The sequence below is a fragment of the Pogona vitticeps genome, chromosome 1, assembly GCF_051106095.1.
Source record: "Pogona vitticeps strain Pit_001003342236 chromosome 1, PviZW2.1, whole genome shotgun sequence".
Taxonomy (NCBI): domain Eukaryota; kingdom Metazoa; phylum Chordata; class Lepidosauria; order Squamata; family Agamidae; genus Pogona; species Pogona vitticeps.
Window position 1 is genome coordinate 46,286,544 of NC_135783.1, and position 16,357 is coordinate 46,302,900.

The 16,357-nt window shown below is 39.2% G+C and overlaps 1 protein-coding gene across 8 annotated transcripts in view; it reads left to right on the top strand.

The window, feature by feature from the left end:
* The window catches only part of MDGA1 (MAM domain containing glycosylphosphatidylinositol anchor 1), a 379,759-nt gene that overhangs the window by 211,501 nt on the left and 151,901 nt on the right, over positions 1-16,357 (top strand). For all 8 annotated transcript variants that reach the window (XR_013540404.1, XR_012084138.2, XM_078383035.1 and 5 more), the window contains exons 9-10: positions 703-972; positions 4,386-4,531. Coding sequence is in view for 6 of the 8 variants with exons in the window: in XM_078383035.1 (XP_078239161.1) it covers positions 703-972; positions 4,386-4,531 (416 nt within the window). In the remaining 2 variants the exon portion in view is untranslated. The remainder of the gene's footprint in view (positions 1-702; positions 973-4,385; positions 4,532-16,357) is intronic.

Sequence of the window (16,357 nt, forward strand, 5' to 3'; positions counted from 1 at the left end):
ACTTTTGTAACCAAATTCAAGCCCACAATTTGCAGCGTGGTGAAGGAGGAGCTATTTTCTTTTTGTCTCAAAAGCAGTATCTGAGTAATTAATTAAGCTGGTTAAATGCAGTGCGGAGTGTTTGGGAACTTCCTACCCAATTTTAACTCTTAAAGGCAATAGTCCTTCTGTTGTGCAATTAAGGGAATCAAAGACATTCATCTGTGCTGGTACTACATAGCCCATCACTGAATAGCTCCAACAGATGTGCATCTGAATCTACAGAAAAACCTTTTCTCACGCAGCTGTCCATCAAACACCAGTGTCCTGACATTCTATGCTTCTGGCCAAGGGACTGATTTTCTGATTGTCGATGAATGGGCAAACTTGACAACCCAAACCAGCTTGTTCGTAAATTGTGCTGGCATAACATTGACTTCTGCACAAGATGAGCCATTTTCCTGGGAGTGAATCTCCTCCTGAAATCTGACACATCAGCGTTGAACACATTAGAGAGCGTTACTGTTTTTCATAATGGGTCCTTTGTTGGCAGATAGCAATAGATGCGTTATGAAGAGTTAGTTTTAATCTTCCCTGAACCAACAGTATAGGGTGGGCTGCTAAGAAAAGTTATGCGTATTCTTATATTCATTGTTCAGACTGCATTGATTACTGCTATTTCGGCTGATACATTTTTCTTCTTCTTCCTCCATTGTCCACTAGTTCCTCCAGTCGTGGAGCCAGTTTTCCAGGATATACGGCAAGCTGTGGGACGCAGCATCACTCTTCGCTGTAGCATGCTGAAGGGGAGCCCTATGAAGGTGGCCACGGCTGTCTGGCGCTTTAATGGGAGCTTGCTAACAGTGCCTCCTACAGAGCAGCAGGACTACTCTGAGTATAAAGTGGACAGTGTGAGTCGAGAGACCAGCGGCCACTACGAATGTAGCATCTCCAATGATGTGGGAGTGGCAACTTGCCTCTTCCAGGTATCTGGTAAGTCATGTAAAGAGCATCCACCGTATTATTTCTTTTATATATTTCTGTGACCAATGTCTTGTCAGGGATTTCTCTGCGTAGAAGAACTGTTGCACGGATGGCTGTGCTGTTTGGCAAGATCATGGAAGGCATGGCTGTGCAAGCAGCCCTGTGCGCATGGAATGTTGTGGAAGCAGTTGCACTTTCTCAGAGACCCTGCCACTGCTGTTGACATAAGGTTTGCATAACTTACCTTGACTAATTGATAAGGTACTTGGGCGCATCTCAGTCACATACTTGATCACATGCCCAACCACACAACTGAAATGTACTCTGACAGCAAGTTATGCAAACCTTACACAAACCCCAGTAGAATGCTGGCCATCATACAGCTGGTCTGTGATATAGGATGGAGAAGAAAAACTCAGCAATCAGCTGATATTCTTCTTCCATGTACCCAAATAGCTGCAAAAGCAGTCTGTGGCTGATTTAAATGAACAGGAAGAAAATTATCAAGGATCCAACATACCTTATGATTAAATCACCAGGGGCATGATCTTCCGTCTTGGGATTCAATTAATTTTTTTAAAAATTGACATTATGCCAGATAATAATTATTGTCCATTCTCATTTTATTTCTAAGTTTGTTACAAAACTTGACTTCAGAGTCAATAGAAGTTGAATAAACAACAATTAGTCCCCAAGGTGGCTCTCAATCTCTGGCATACACACAAAAAATTAAGTCAATAAAAATAATAAAGAGAAGGGTTTCAGAAGTAAACATCAATATTACCATTGTATGTTAATAAATATAAGCATTGAATCATTTCTATTTAATTAGAGCAAAGAATAATGGCTGAGCTTGTAATTAGAGTGGGATGAAGGGACAAGGGTGGTATATCGGGACTGAGGAATGCCAACAGAGTATAGAAAATATCTTTGGTTCTTTCTATTTATGTGGCAACTGTAGCTTTCGATTGGGTCATTTTTGGCAAATGAAAACAAGGATAACTCATTAAGTGTACTGATGAAAATATTTCGCAACAGAGATACCATGGAATTTTGGATCTAAATGTTTAATTAACATGGACTGTTAACATCTTTCAAACTGAACATCAGTTTATTTATTTATTTACAAGATTTTTTAGCTGCACCATTACCAGTTGAGTATTTACGAAACATTATGTCTTTAGTAGGTTTGTAGATTGTTAGCTTTAATTAATTAATTAACTAATTAATTAATTTCTACCCTACCTTTCTCCTCATAGGTTTCAAAGCAGCTTACAGATGTTTTTTTTTTAAATATTAAAATAATTACACATATACACTTCACATTATTTTTTAAAAAACCTGTTAAACATATTAATTATTCGAAGGTACAAAATAAAATCCTGCTAAGGCAAGTTAAGGTAAAGGTCAAGGTTCTCATCCATTTCCAACCCACAGAGCTAGCGTTTGTCCGAAGACAATCTTCCGTGGTCATGTGGCTAGCGGGACTAGACACGGAACGCCGTTACCTTCCCACCAAAGTGGTACCTATTTACATGCTTTCAAACTGCTAGGTTGGCAGGAGCCAGGACAAGCGACGGGAGCTCACTCCGTTGCATGGATTCGATCTTATGACTGCAGGTCTTCTGACTTTGCAGCACAGAGGCTTCTGCAGTTTAACCCTTAACCTGCAGCGCCACCACGTCCCTAAGGCAAGTTAAAAACATACATTTAAAAGAGATGAAATAAGGTTTTGCCCTTTAAACTTCCTTCCTCGGCTGCAGTTTACATTTTAAAAGCCTCCTGAAAATCAAGTTTGCTAATGGAAAGACAGAAAAGAGGGGACAGCCTGGTCTCCCGTGGAAAAGGCTCTCATAACCTGGGAACAGCCACCAAAAAGGCCCTCTCCCGTGTCCATATCAAGCATGCCTGTGAGAGTGGTGGGGCCACTCTCTCTCAGAGTTCATTTAATTCCATTACTCAACAGTTCTAGCAAATGAAGAGTTCATCCATCGTATTCTGTAGTATTCATGATTGATTCTTGCTTGCAACTAGAACACAGTGTCTCCGTTCATGTTCTTATGTTACTTCTATATCACGATTTATTCTTTTTGTTGCTGTTATTTTTTTTAAGCCTACATTTTATGAACTTGAACATTCACCCGTGTTCCCCAGTCGACTCCTAGCCCAGCCTTATCCAATCCAGTGTCCGTGAGATTCGCTGGACGAACACTTTAATCTTCCCTTGCCAGCCCAGCAATTAGCTATCTTGGCCGAGGATGGTGGGCTGTTGGGATGCTGCAGTGTATCAATGCCCGCTGTTCAGTCGCTCCCACTTGACTATCCTTGTAAGCAGGAGCAGCTAAACAAACTGCAGAGCTGCCATGTGTGGCTTGCTTATCATGAAGTGCAAACCAGGAACTCTGGCTTAGGGTTTATGACAGGCCAGTCTAGGGAAGGACAGTCCAGACTTACCAGCTGCACATCAACAAACTTCAGATAGAAATTCTGCAGTTTGTTTAGCTTTTTCTATTTGCAGGAGGAAACAAGCTGATGACATGGAACGGCATGTAACAACACACTGGCTTATTCACAGTGATACAGACTCTACAGAAATCTGGCTTATTATGGTGTACAAGCATGGCTTTTGGCTTCTAGTATAAATCTTTTGTCATATTTTGTTCTATCCTGAATATAAAGATATATTCAAAGTACATCCTAGTGATTTATAACAAAATAATTTGAACTTTTTAGTCAGTGTAAATGACACAGAAACAGAAAAAACATTTAAGTCTTTCTTACCACACTAGAACAGGGGTGGGCAATTTGTGGCCTTCCATGTTGGCTACAACTGATGGGAGTTGTGGTCCAACAGAACCACAAGTTGCTTATCCCGTGAACTAAGAGGTTTTGTGTGTGTGTGTGTGTTTTCGGGGTTTTTTTTTGCCAGGTGCACCATAAATCAGGTCAAAATAACAATCTAACTCTTGTGCATTCTGTGTCAAGTGCTTTGGGGATGAAATTGTTATGTTACAAAGGAAAATGTTAACTATAACTTTAATGCCCCAAGAAAAACCAGTGTCTTATGATAAGTTCAGTATCATTTTTGTGCATCTTAGTCAGTATTACAATTAGGAGAGAAATCAACGGAGGTTCTGTTTTAGGTCTAGTTCCATTCCTATTCCTAGAGGTTCAGGTTTGGTGCTGCTTTTTTAGGGTTGCTGGATTTCTGTGATGAGCCCCCAGATATTCAGGAAACAGAAATGAAGGGGACAACATGTTTTAGAAATAGTTAACAGGTAAGTAAACAGATACTCAGTATGATGCGTGTCATGTGACCTTTGCACTTCAAAGCAGTTGGTGAGTTGGGGGCATGGATTTTGTAATAGGTGTTTTCCCCATTTTTCTCTCCTTTCTTTCCCATTTCCCTTTCCACTTCTCAGCTAAAGCTTACAACCCAGAGTTTTACTACGATACCCCTAATCCTACTCGGAAGCAATCCAAGAACTACTCCTATATCTTGCAGTGGACACAGAAGGAGCCTGATGCTGTTGATCCCATCCTTAGTTACCGACTAGATGTTCGTCAGGTAAGACCAAGGACTAACCCCATCATCTTAAGCACCAAACTTCAGCTATTGGAGAATGAGAGTGTAATGTTAAACCTGGAGTGTTTACATTTAGTACAGAGGGAGATCACATCTACTTCTCTTTGGAAAACCTGAGTTGTGATTTGCAAGACAGGCAAGAACTGAGGGCATGGCCCTTTTTCTCCCTTTTTACAGAGCTGAGGAGCTTGTTGTATGATTCAGCCTTCATTTTAAAGTCTAATGTTGTAACGGATTGAGAGCAGAGAAAGCTTACTGGCTCCCCTTGGAATTTTTATGTCCAGCCTTCTGAACAAAGCTGCCTGAGGAACAAAACCTTGTAGTCATTAGTGGCTATTGTTGATTTTAGAGGCAGCAATTCAAATGAATGGAATTTCAGATGCTTCATTTTTTAAATAAGGACTGTAAATTGGAGAATTCTTCTGGCTGGAGCAGCAGTAAAAAGTTATAAGCTGTTCATGTTGTAGAGATATTATTTCATCAAATTGTCATAATGCCGGAATTTTATGAAACTGTGCTGGGGAAAGGTAAGAACCCTTGGCATTGAAAGAGACTCATAAGAGACTCATAAGGGAGGAGGGACAAAGTACTAGATGTAATATGTAATGGATAGCTATATTCTGCCATTTATGGATAGAGGTGTGTACATGTGGACAATTACGCACATGTGTGTGTTTTCTGAGCAAATAATTAGAAATAGGATCAGGTACCCTGAGTGTCTCAGCTTTAAGACCTACCATTTCAGTTGGATTTAAGCTAACAGTTGCTCACCATAAAATCCACTTAAATTAGTTTGGATGAAATCCGTAGAAATTAGGGTTAACTGGCTTGTACAGTGGCTTTGTGCATTATTTTGCAAATAAAATTTTGTATTTTCTAGGGATTTCACCCAAACTAATTTTGTATTTACAACCAAAGGCATAGTGGTCATCCCTTCTGGCTAATTGGAAAGTAAAAAGATTTTTCCAGAAGACATGAGCCGTGTCCCCTTTCCTTATATTGTTAAAAAAAATGCATTTTCTTTTTACTCCACCACCCTTCTTTATTTCACAGTTATCCTTTAGAGGCAAATATGAAGCAATTGTTATGAAGAAACTGTTATGAGGATAAAGATCCTGGGTTCTACTCAGTGCTGCCTTCTATTCATAGAAGCCTGTTTGATTCAACAGAGGCTTCAATAAATGGGAGGGAGAGGAAGATCTTTTTTTAAATAGCTAAGTCTTCCTTCCTACTGGACTAGGGTAAGAGATGGCATAGGGTGTGGCAGGAAAAGAGGAAATTTGCCAGTAATAATACTAATACTAATAAAACTAATAAAACTAATAAAACTACTACTACTACTACTACTACTACTACTACTACTACTACTACTACTACTACTACTACTAATAATAATAATAATAATAATTATTATTATTATTATTATTATTATTATTATTATTATTATTATTATTATTATTATTATTATTATTATTATTATTATTATTATTATTATTATTATTATTAGTTAGGCATCCTTCAGTCTCGAAAGACTATGGTGACGTGCTCTGTATGGAGGACTTGGAACAGCGTCTAGTGTGGCTGAAGAGGCCAATTCGAGAGTGACAATCTCTTCCACACTGAAGACAAATCCAATCGGTCCCCTGTCCAGCTCCCTGGTTTTGCTGCTTTTGTGACTTCCTCTTTGCCTCGGCCTGCTGGACAAGGGTCTCTTCAAATTGGGAGAGGCCGTGATCCACTGCCTGTCTCCAGGCTGAACGGTCAAATGTCAGGGTTTCCCATCTGTTGTTGTTGATGATGATGATGATGATGATGATGATGATGATGATAACAACAACAATAACAATAATAATAATAATCATCATCATCATCATCATCATCATTGCGAAGGCTTTCACGGCCGGGATCTAATGGTTGAGCACAGGTTGCTGTCCTCTGAAGATACCTATTGGTAAAACTGAGCCTCTCTTCCCAAGTCATAATACCCTTGGAAATAGAAGAGATGTCCTGTGTGACTACATATGTTTATTGTTCTTGGTGGTCACTAGAATTGTATTTGTTGCTTCTACAACACATTTTGGTTGTTCAGCTACTGTTAGAATCTTTTCCCATCATTTGTGCATAAGTTATTTAAGACTCTTTAGAAGCAGCATTAAGAAGATTCTCAGATCAGGTTGAGCTTATCTGGGGTAAACCTTATGGTATAATTTTTAAAATACTGCTACTTGAGTATTAAATACATCTCTGCCGAGAATAGTTAAATAAGAAATGTTCCTGTCTTATTTGGCCTTGATTCTGATGAACCCAGGAAAGAATATTTTACATTAAATTATGAACCACATTTTTGTTAAGACAAATTTTGCTTTTAAATTCTTGTTTAGACATTGCTAACAGGAGTTTTAGTAAATTTTAGTGGCATATGTTCTAGCTATTGGATTTATCTATTTTTATATTACACTTCTCTATGTTTGGTCAATTGGTTTTATTGAACAAGACATTTCCATTTGAAAGAAATTTTACTCTGATGCTTATTGTGACAGGTTTACCAGCATCCTCAGAATTTCAGTAAAATTTAAATTGATCATTTTCGGCTGTTTATTGATTGACATCACATTGAGATCCATGAGAAAGCATCTATCCAGTGCATTGCCAGCTGTCATGTTTCCCCACAGCAATGTGCGATAATGAAGCATAGTAAAATCCATATATGCATGAACAGTTTTCATGTAGAAACATGGTGCCCTGGATCAAGGACACTAGAAAAAGTCGGTGTATTGGACAGCACAATTTGATGGTGTAATACTGAATTTGAAGTTTACAATGTGAAACTGCACAATCCTCTACTAGTTTTCTGGATCATAACAGTCTTATAAGGTTTTTCTATTGTTGTTTTACTTATTTATTGTGGATAAATTTCACCAAAATGGACTTTAAGGCTGGTGTTTTTAATGGAGCTAGAGTATATTGTGATAGTTAATAGGTTAGACCAGTGCTTGGAAGTAAAACATTATTTTATGTGCAAGACACAACAATTTCAAAAGATTTGAGCACTTCTGTTCTCTGGGTCACACAGAATATCAGCTTTCATGCCTTTCTTTGCAATGACTCTGTCCCCCGGGAAGGGTCCATCTCTATATTAGTTTCTCATACAGCACAGAGCACATCACCAGTACTTAGCAAATAATACCAATTTTAGTGGTGCGGTACACAAGGGAGCCTCTTATAATGAAGCTGCTTTTATCAGAGAGAAACTTCACTATATGCTGAGATTCGCTATTGCAATTTCCAGCTAACAATGTGCCTGGCGATAAAAACCAGAATGCAGGGCACCTTGGGGGTTGGACAGATAAAGTGTGATATCTCAGACTGGCCTTGCTTCTGAGTGGGAGTCTCAATTAGCAGCTTGTTAAGCTAGAAGTTGCCATCCAAGATAGATTGGTGTGGATCACATCCCCATGAGATGTGTCAGCTGTTAGTCTGTTTCAAATCTGCACCTAATACTTGAAAGTTTTTGATGGAAACACAGGTGTTTTTCTTCATTGCTTTGGTGCATGCGTGGCTGACAAATGTGACAGAAATAAACCAACTATAATGGTAACTGTGCTTTGACAGCCACATGTGAGTTACAAAAGTTTGCTATCATACATGACTCACAGCTGCCTAGTACTGTCCAAAAATCTTTTATGAAATAGCAGATCCTACGAAAATGACTTTTTCCTGTTACCTGCGCTGTATCCCACTTGCTTGGGCTTTATAAATAATGCAACCAGACACACAGAAATTCGGTGTAGTTGCTATAGTGTCCAGTGCTGTGAACCTAATTTCTGACAACTTATGTGAAGCTTTCAACATTATAATAAGTTTTTTAAAAAATATTTTAAAAATACAGTGTGACTTTCTCACCAAAGATCGCTGTAATCTGGGGGCTTTTTCCCCCTGTTGTGTTTAGTGTGTGTGTACATATGCATGCACGCATACATACACACATACACACAGAGCCTTCCTTCCGAATAAATCTTTTTGTTGGAGCGATGCCTTTTGTTTCAGACTTTGGTGCTGTCAAATTCCTGGAATTTTCTGTCTGCCTTCTACATGTCATACACAGATGAATGTGCTGTTGTATTGTAGTGAAATATGGGATGCATGCATATCATAATTACATAACATTAGATTGATCGAAATTTGTCTTTTAAAGGTCCAGCCATTAGCTGATCTGGTGCTGTTGGTTTTGTTTTAACTTTTGGGGTTTACATTCATTCATACATACATTTTCATTTTATTTTTCCTCGTTTAGGAATGTGTGTATGCAATTGATATCGGAAATACAGTACACTGCTCATTTGGCTATTGTGTATGAATCTGGCAACATTCTTCTAACTAGTTCATTTCTTTCGGGAAAATTATATTTGTTGTTTCTGAGCACTTGGGCCACGCTCTCCACTTCTCATTTCTTCTGTTAAAGCACATATAAAGTAGTTGTTCTCCACTGTCATTCAAAGAGCTAGCAAGAGAAAGAACACCTAACCCTTCGACATAAGTCTCTGTGGAGACAGGAAATGATACAATTGCCGTACTAAAAATGCAGGGATTATACAGGGCGGCCCCAGAATGACAAGTCAAGTCTAACCTCGATTTCAGTCTGTCTGATATCCAGAGGTTGCAGTTTTGTATGAAGTTTTAGTGCTTAGCTGTTTAGTAGCACAAAGGAGAAAGAGTGGGGCAATATATTTTTTACGTTTACATAATTTTGTGTTGGTACTGGTGAACTCTTGAGTGTTCCTACTATAGCTCCTTTTGTTCCATCTCTGCACATCTGGTCCTGCTCTCTCACCATGAGTTTGCACTCAGTAAGGCCACAGCAGAGCTACCGAGCTTTCTTTGTGATTGAAACCCTTTCTGTGTCTCAAAGTGCAACCATGTTTCATGCTGTAGAATCTTGTAAGATGGCCCTTTAATTCTCAGTTTTTTCATTTCTCTTTTTCTGTGGTTAAAGTAGCAAAGCACCTGTTCTTGATCTTGCTTTTCATTTATCCCCTGAGTGCCTCTCTGCTGGGAGAACACAAGGAGGCTTGAGAAGGCAGCTGGGAAAAGCACAAAAAAGTAATGAATACTTTCCCAAGTGATGTTCTTTAATCTGGAGCATACTTACCTGAGACCATTTGCTCTGGTGAAGGGCAAGTGTGGTTTTGATGGTTTTTTTGTCTGTACAGTTTTGTTTTGGTATCTGAACTATTTTTTGCCAGTGAATAGAATAGCTTCAGCACTCTGCTCTGGGCAAATAAAATGTTCTGCTTCCTTGCCATGATGATGGCGGATCTTACCACTGCTCTTCGTTCACTTGAGTACTGGAGATGGCTCCGCACCAACCAAAAGGCAAAACAGTGAAACCCAAAGTCCTTGTTGTATATGATGCCAGATCTCACAGTGGGGTACAAGCAATAAAAACACATTAAAGGAATTTCATAAGATTTTTTAATTCTTTCAAACAATTAAAATCTACTAGAATACGTTAAAACCGTTTAGCTATTAGAACAAGATAAAAACAGACTCAGATACTAAACACCAAGCCATAATCTTTCTCATTATCAAATGCTTGGGTACAGTGGTGCCTCGCATTACGACATTAATTCGTTCCAGCGAAATCTCTGTAGAACAAAAATGTTGTAATGCAAAAATAAAAAGCCCATTGAAATGCATTGAAACCCCTTCAATGCGTTCCAATGGGCTGGAAACTCACCGTCCAATGAAGATCCTCCGTAGGGTGGCCATTTTCGGTGGCTGTCTTGCGAGGAATCTGTCCCAGAAAACAGCGGGGAGCCATTTTATTTACCCAGCGGCCATTTTGAAACCACCAATCAGCTGTAGGAAAATCGTCATTTTGCGAAGAATCGGTTCCTGAAGCAGAGAACTGATCATCGCAAAGCGAAAAAAGCCTATTCAGACCGTCGTTTTGCGATCACAAAAGCGATCGCAAAAACATTGTCATAATGAGGTTTTGTCATAATGCGGGGCAATCGTAAAGCGAGGCACCACTGTATTTTGGTTTTAACTTGGTGCTGAAAAAAGGTAGCGCTGGCACCAGTCTGACTTCTAAAGAGACACATTCCATAGCTGGGCCACATCTCTGTAGATGATGTACCGTAGTGTGACACAGACAAAGGTTCTACTGCAAGTTTTGAAGCAAGTGTATATGGTGAGCTCAAACCGGGGTCATGTGACTTCTGACAGATGTTTTTCATCAGCAGTCCAGCTGCCCTATAACCCACTTGCTACAGCGTCTGTGCTGTCTTCAAGGGGAACTTTGTACATCTTTCTGGAGATTCAGATTTAGCCTGAGAAATGCAGATATTTCTCATTGTATCTACTTGACTTAATACTAAGGGATATAGAAGGTTGAACCTAAATAACGTTTACAGAAGGCTACGGAACCCAATAAAATTAAGGCCTGTCTAAGAGCTGCGAGAACATAAAGTACTTTTTTTAAAAAAAGATTATATGAATACATTGCCTCATAAAACAGAAATAGAAGTTATAATCCCTGTTCCATAATGACATCTTTGAGGTATAACACATTTAAATTAAAACTAACATCACATAAGGCTTTTTTAAAATTAACAATAAAATATTTTAAATAGCTGATTTGAATTTTAAAATCCAATTACGTATAATGTTTAAAGAGGTTTTTAAAAAAATAATAATAATAAAAAATCACTGATTTTTATCCCCTCCATTCCAGTAGGACATCTGTCTAGTTTGAATTTCTGCTCAGTTATCCTTGAGATGTCTTCCAACTTTATAGCATTCTAACTCTATGTTTCTCTACTGTTTCCCCTATTTGAGTTTTGGGAATATTCTGTTTCATCTGTATTTATTTATTGCTTATGTCTAAGTATTTAACCAGTTCAATATTTAGTTGGTACCAGACTTTCAAAAGTTATTTTTGAAAACTAGTTAATTATAGTGCTGACATTACTTGACTACATACATTGCCATTGTAGCTTTTTCAGTTGGGACTATGCTCACATAAATATTAGACAGGATTCGGGCCCTAGTCTTTCAAATTCATTGGCTGAAATCCTGTTGTTTAGCACAGGAAAGCCCTGGTCACAGGAGGTTAATGTTTTCTAGTTCTTCCAATACTTTCCATACCTCTGTTGTACTGAATTGTGGTCACGTGGTATATCCTCCTATTTGAATCGTTATGGCCAGTTACACCAATAAACACTAGTTTATTTTTTCTCTTGCTTCAAGGAGCAATTTAGCCCCTTGATTTACAGAGAGAGAGAGAGAGAGAGATCAATATATCAGGAACAAGGTTCTCTCTGAGGTGCCCATACTTTTACCAAAGTATCAATGTAAGGAATGCACTGGTACAACAAAGGTACAAAATAACACAACCTGCCTGAGAATGGGGAAATTTTCCACAGTAACACCGCTGGCTGGGAAAATGTTTTGATCTTCGCTGTGTATTGTGTGACCAGAAAAGAAAAGCAATGAACTAACTGGAAATAACTAGAGAACATGTCCCTCATTTGAGCAGGGCCTAAGTTGCAACCAGAACAGATCATTTAAATCAGTGGGGATTTGGTTAACAACTCCTCCATAAGTTCTATTGACTTCAATGGGTTTAGTGTAGTTACAACTTACTGCACAAGAAAAAGTCACAGCTAAAGGAGCTCCATTTAAATCTACGGGATTTATAGAGGGGTTGCCTACCAAATCCCTACTGATTGAGTGGGCTACTTTAGTGTGACTTACTATGCTAAGCAACAGGATTTCAGCTGTTGTTCCTTTTGCTGCAACAGACTGTCATGACTATCCTGGAGGTGAGGAAGTTTTTATTATTGTGCATCTCAAAAGTAACAAAATATTCCTTTAGTTATTTTCAGTCACTGTTTGTGGGGGAAAAAACCCTGAAAATTACAAGCCACTAGCCTGTGATACAAAGCATACTCCTCTTTCCCCCCCCCCATCACCATCCTAGTACTAACAACAGCAAAATGGAGCAAAATGAGATTCAACACAAACCAGCACTTAATCTATGTGATGATCCTTCCCTACTATTTAGTGAAACTCAATGTCTATTATTATTACAGTGGTGCATCGCAAGACGAGCGCTTCGTTTTACGACGAAATCGCATAACGATGAAGTTTTTGCAGTCGCAAAACGATGTTTCCTATGGGGTTTTTTCGCTTTGCGATGATCGGTTCCCTGCTTCACTAACCGATTATCGCAAAATGATGATTTTCGCACAGCTGATTGGCAGTTTCAAAATGGCCGCCAGGTTAAAAAAAAAATGGCCACCTGCTGTTTTCTGGGACAGATTCCTCACTGCACGGGCAGCGAAAATGGCCGCGCTATGGAGGATCTTCGCTGGAGTTTCAAGCCCATAGGAACGCATTAATTGGCCCACTTCTTCAGACAACTGAAATATTGCCATCAGGTCAATTTTACATTGGCCATGGAGTGCATAGGCCAGCCCTCCTAGTTAGGGAAGAAATGAATCACAAAACTCTTAGGTTAGAACTCAAAAGCAAGAAAGGAGTGACACCTTTATTAGACACTAACATACATACACAGAAGCTAGCTTTTGACTTCTACAGTTCTTCATCAGGCTGGGAATCATCAGGCTGTATGGCCATGATTTTTGGAACCTCTTGTGTTTTTCCCCTGCACCATACATTCAAACCTCAGGTGCCCAGCTTGAAGAAGACCTATACAAGTCAAAAGCTAGCTTCTGTCTGTGAATTTCTAGTAGTCTAATAATGTTACCACTGCTCTTGCCTTTGGATTGTGTACAAAGACTACACAGCTTTTTTTTCTTTTCTGCTGAACTTGAGTTAAGAGTTGTTCTTCAAACTCCATGGAAAAGCCTCAAGCACTGTGTCTAATCTAAACAATGGTGTGCCTTCTTTTACCACACACTGGGATCTGTATTGATTGAGGGGAAAGAACACACTTAGCTGAAGAAAGGCCAGCACCCTGCAGCATCCTGCTTTGTATTTTTCAGAAATACACCAGCCAAATGTTGGCCACGCATGTTATCTTGTAAGAGCTCATGACTTCGAGCCACTCTTGTTGTTCTTGTCATTCTAATTTCTGCTTTGTGTGCTAGTTGATTGATCTAGGGATATCTATGCATGTTTCCTTCGCACAAACAAGCACTTGGCATGATCTTAAAAGCACTTTGTGATTCTGAACATCCCACCATCAAACCTCATGAGGCTTGAAATGGAAAAGCTTTAGAAATGCAAACAAATGAACAAGAATTTAAGGTACTTTTCTTTTCTCTCCAAGTGTGTTGTGCCTTTCTGGAGGCCTGCATGAAAACAAAATGGAAAGCTTCCTGTTTTTTTTTCATGCAGGGTGCATCCTAAAGGAAAGATAACAGCCAAAACGGCTGTTATGGCTGCAAGAAACAAGGCAGAATCACTATCCACTCAATGAGACAGAACCCATCTGTGACCTGAGGCTGTGGCAGGAAAAGGCAGAGAAACATATTGGTGCAGAAGGAATGCTTAATCTTTGCTTTGCCCCTTGAGGAAGCCTGAAGCTGCTATTTGATTGTTGCTGTGTATGTGTTCCTGAACAAACGTAAAGCTGAGCTAGGGCCAGGTATACACTTGCTTTCTTAGCTTTCCAAGGTGGAAAATGCTCACCTAAAAAGGAGTCTTTCAAAATAGCACACTAGATTGAAACATAAATGGAATGTCTCCCCCTTTATTAAACTTAGAGAAGTCTCTGTTCAGGCCCCACATGCTGAATTGGATTGCACTTTAGATTAATTTGTACCAGACAACCTGGTGTGTCTTTAATGAGAGAAATGCTTGAGTGATGGCAGGACCTGAAGGGAGGCAGAGATTCACTTTTCCTTCGCCATTTTGTCCCTTCCATATTGGATAAACATTCCTTACTATCTGCAAAACTGGTCTGTAGTCTGATGCTGAAGGCTGTTTGCCTCATCAGACAGGCAGGCTAGTGTGTTAATGAGTCCTGAGGCAGTAGGGAGTCAGGCTCACCACACAGGGAGACGACAGGTAACGGAGCTGTCGGGACTTGCATGAGACAGAGGGGGTGTTGACAGAGTTTTATTGGTGATAATTAGAGTAGAGGCTGAAATTGTCTGATGGCCGGTGAAACACCCCAAGGTTTATTTGGACAAAATTTAATTTTCACTTTGAATGACTGACCGTTATGTAAAACAAAAAGGCATTAATGGATAGTTAATAGGTGTAGTGCCTATTTTGTAAAAGTGCATATAGGTTGCTTCTCTGTATTGCATTTTTTCCCTTATAGGCACATTTGCTTGCCAGTTCCATATATTTCAATGAGGCCTGCCTGTCTGTGCTGATAATTCAATATCACAACTTTGCCAGTATGCCCAACATATTTTTAATTTTGAGAGTATTAGCATTTTGGAAACGAGACATTTCTGACATGAAGCGTGTATAACTGTGTGATAAGCCCATGTAAAACTACAACAAAGGATTATAAGGAAACATATTTTAAAGTTAACATTTTGAAATCTTTTCTGACATATCGTTATACCCTTGGAAAATAGCTTTCCCTCTTGCTGTTGCATAAGAAAATAACCCTATTTTGTGGATCACATATAAACATGGAAAGCTGGCTTCTATCAAGCCAGACCACTGATTAATCTACCCTAGTACTGCCTGCACAAGAAATGTAAAATTTAGCATATTTCATTCTCACAGGTAAGAACAACAGCTTTCAGAATGTTTTTTCTTGCTTGCATGAAATTACAAGAGATTTTGTACAGTCTTTCATAATACTTTTTTTAATTGCAAGGATTTTTGCATTAGACATTTTGCAAAATACAAGATTCCTAGGCAAAATAACTTTTTAAAATACAAAATACAAGACTTCTGCACAACAGCCACTTTGCCACTGGTGCTGCTGACAAGAAAAGTCCTGGCCATCTTGCTCTTGTGCATGAGCAACAAATCTCACAGTAATTTATCATTTTTCTGACAGATTGTCTTGATCTGTTGAGACACTTTTCCATCAAGGACAAGAAAATTTCTGCATATTTGTTACATCCTTAGCCTGCACTATCTAGAAACAGCTGTCCTGGGTTTCAAGCAGAGTCTTTCAAAGTCGGATGTCAAACCAGGATGTCTCAGGAGTTCAGCCTGCAACATTTAGTATTTATTAATTTATTTAAAATATTTTTACCTCACCTTTCTTTTTAAGAAGGACTTAAGGCAGCTTACATTATTAAAAGACAATATTGAAAGCTAAAAACAAAAAGTAAACGAACACTAAAAAAGATCAAATAAATGCCACACTAAAAGACAGTAAGCAAAAGCAACACCAAAAATGCATTCAAAGTTTTAAGACATAGCCCCTCATTTAAAAATCCCACTAAGGCAGCCAGTCATTGAGAGAAAACTTGCCTGAAGAGAAAGGCTGTTGGAAGGACAGCAAATATGAGGTCAGTCCAGCCTCCTGTGGGAGGGAGTTCCAAAGTCTAGAGGCATCAACAGAGAAGGCCCTCTTATGTACCCACCAAACGCATCTGTGAAGGTGGTGGAACCAAGAGAAAGATCTCTCCTGATGATTTTAACAGCCAGTCAAGCTCATAAAGGGAGAGGCAGTCCTTGAGATAGCTCGGACACAAGTTGTTTAGGGTTTTATGGGATAAAACAAGCACTTTGAATTGTGCTCGGAAACAGATCAACAGCCACTGGATCTGCTGTAATGGGGGTTTACCTGATCTCTGTAACCAGCCCCAGTCAGCAATCTGGCTGCCACATTTTGGACCCACTGAAGTTTCCTGATGTTTT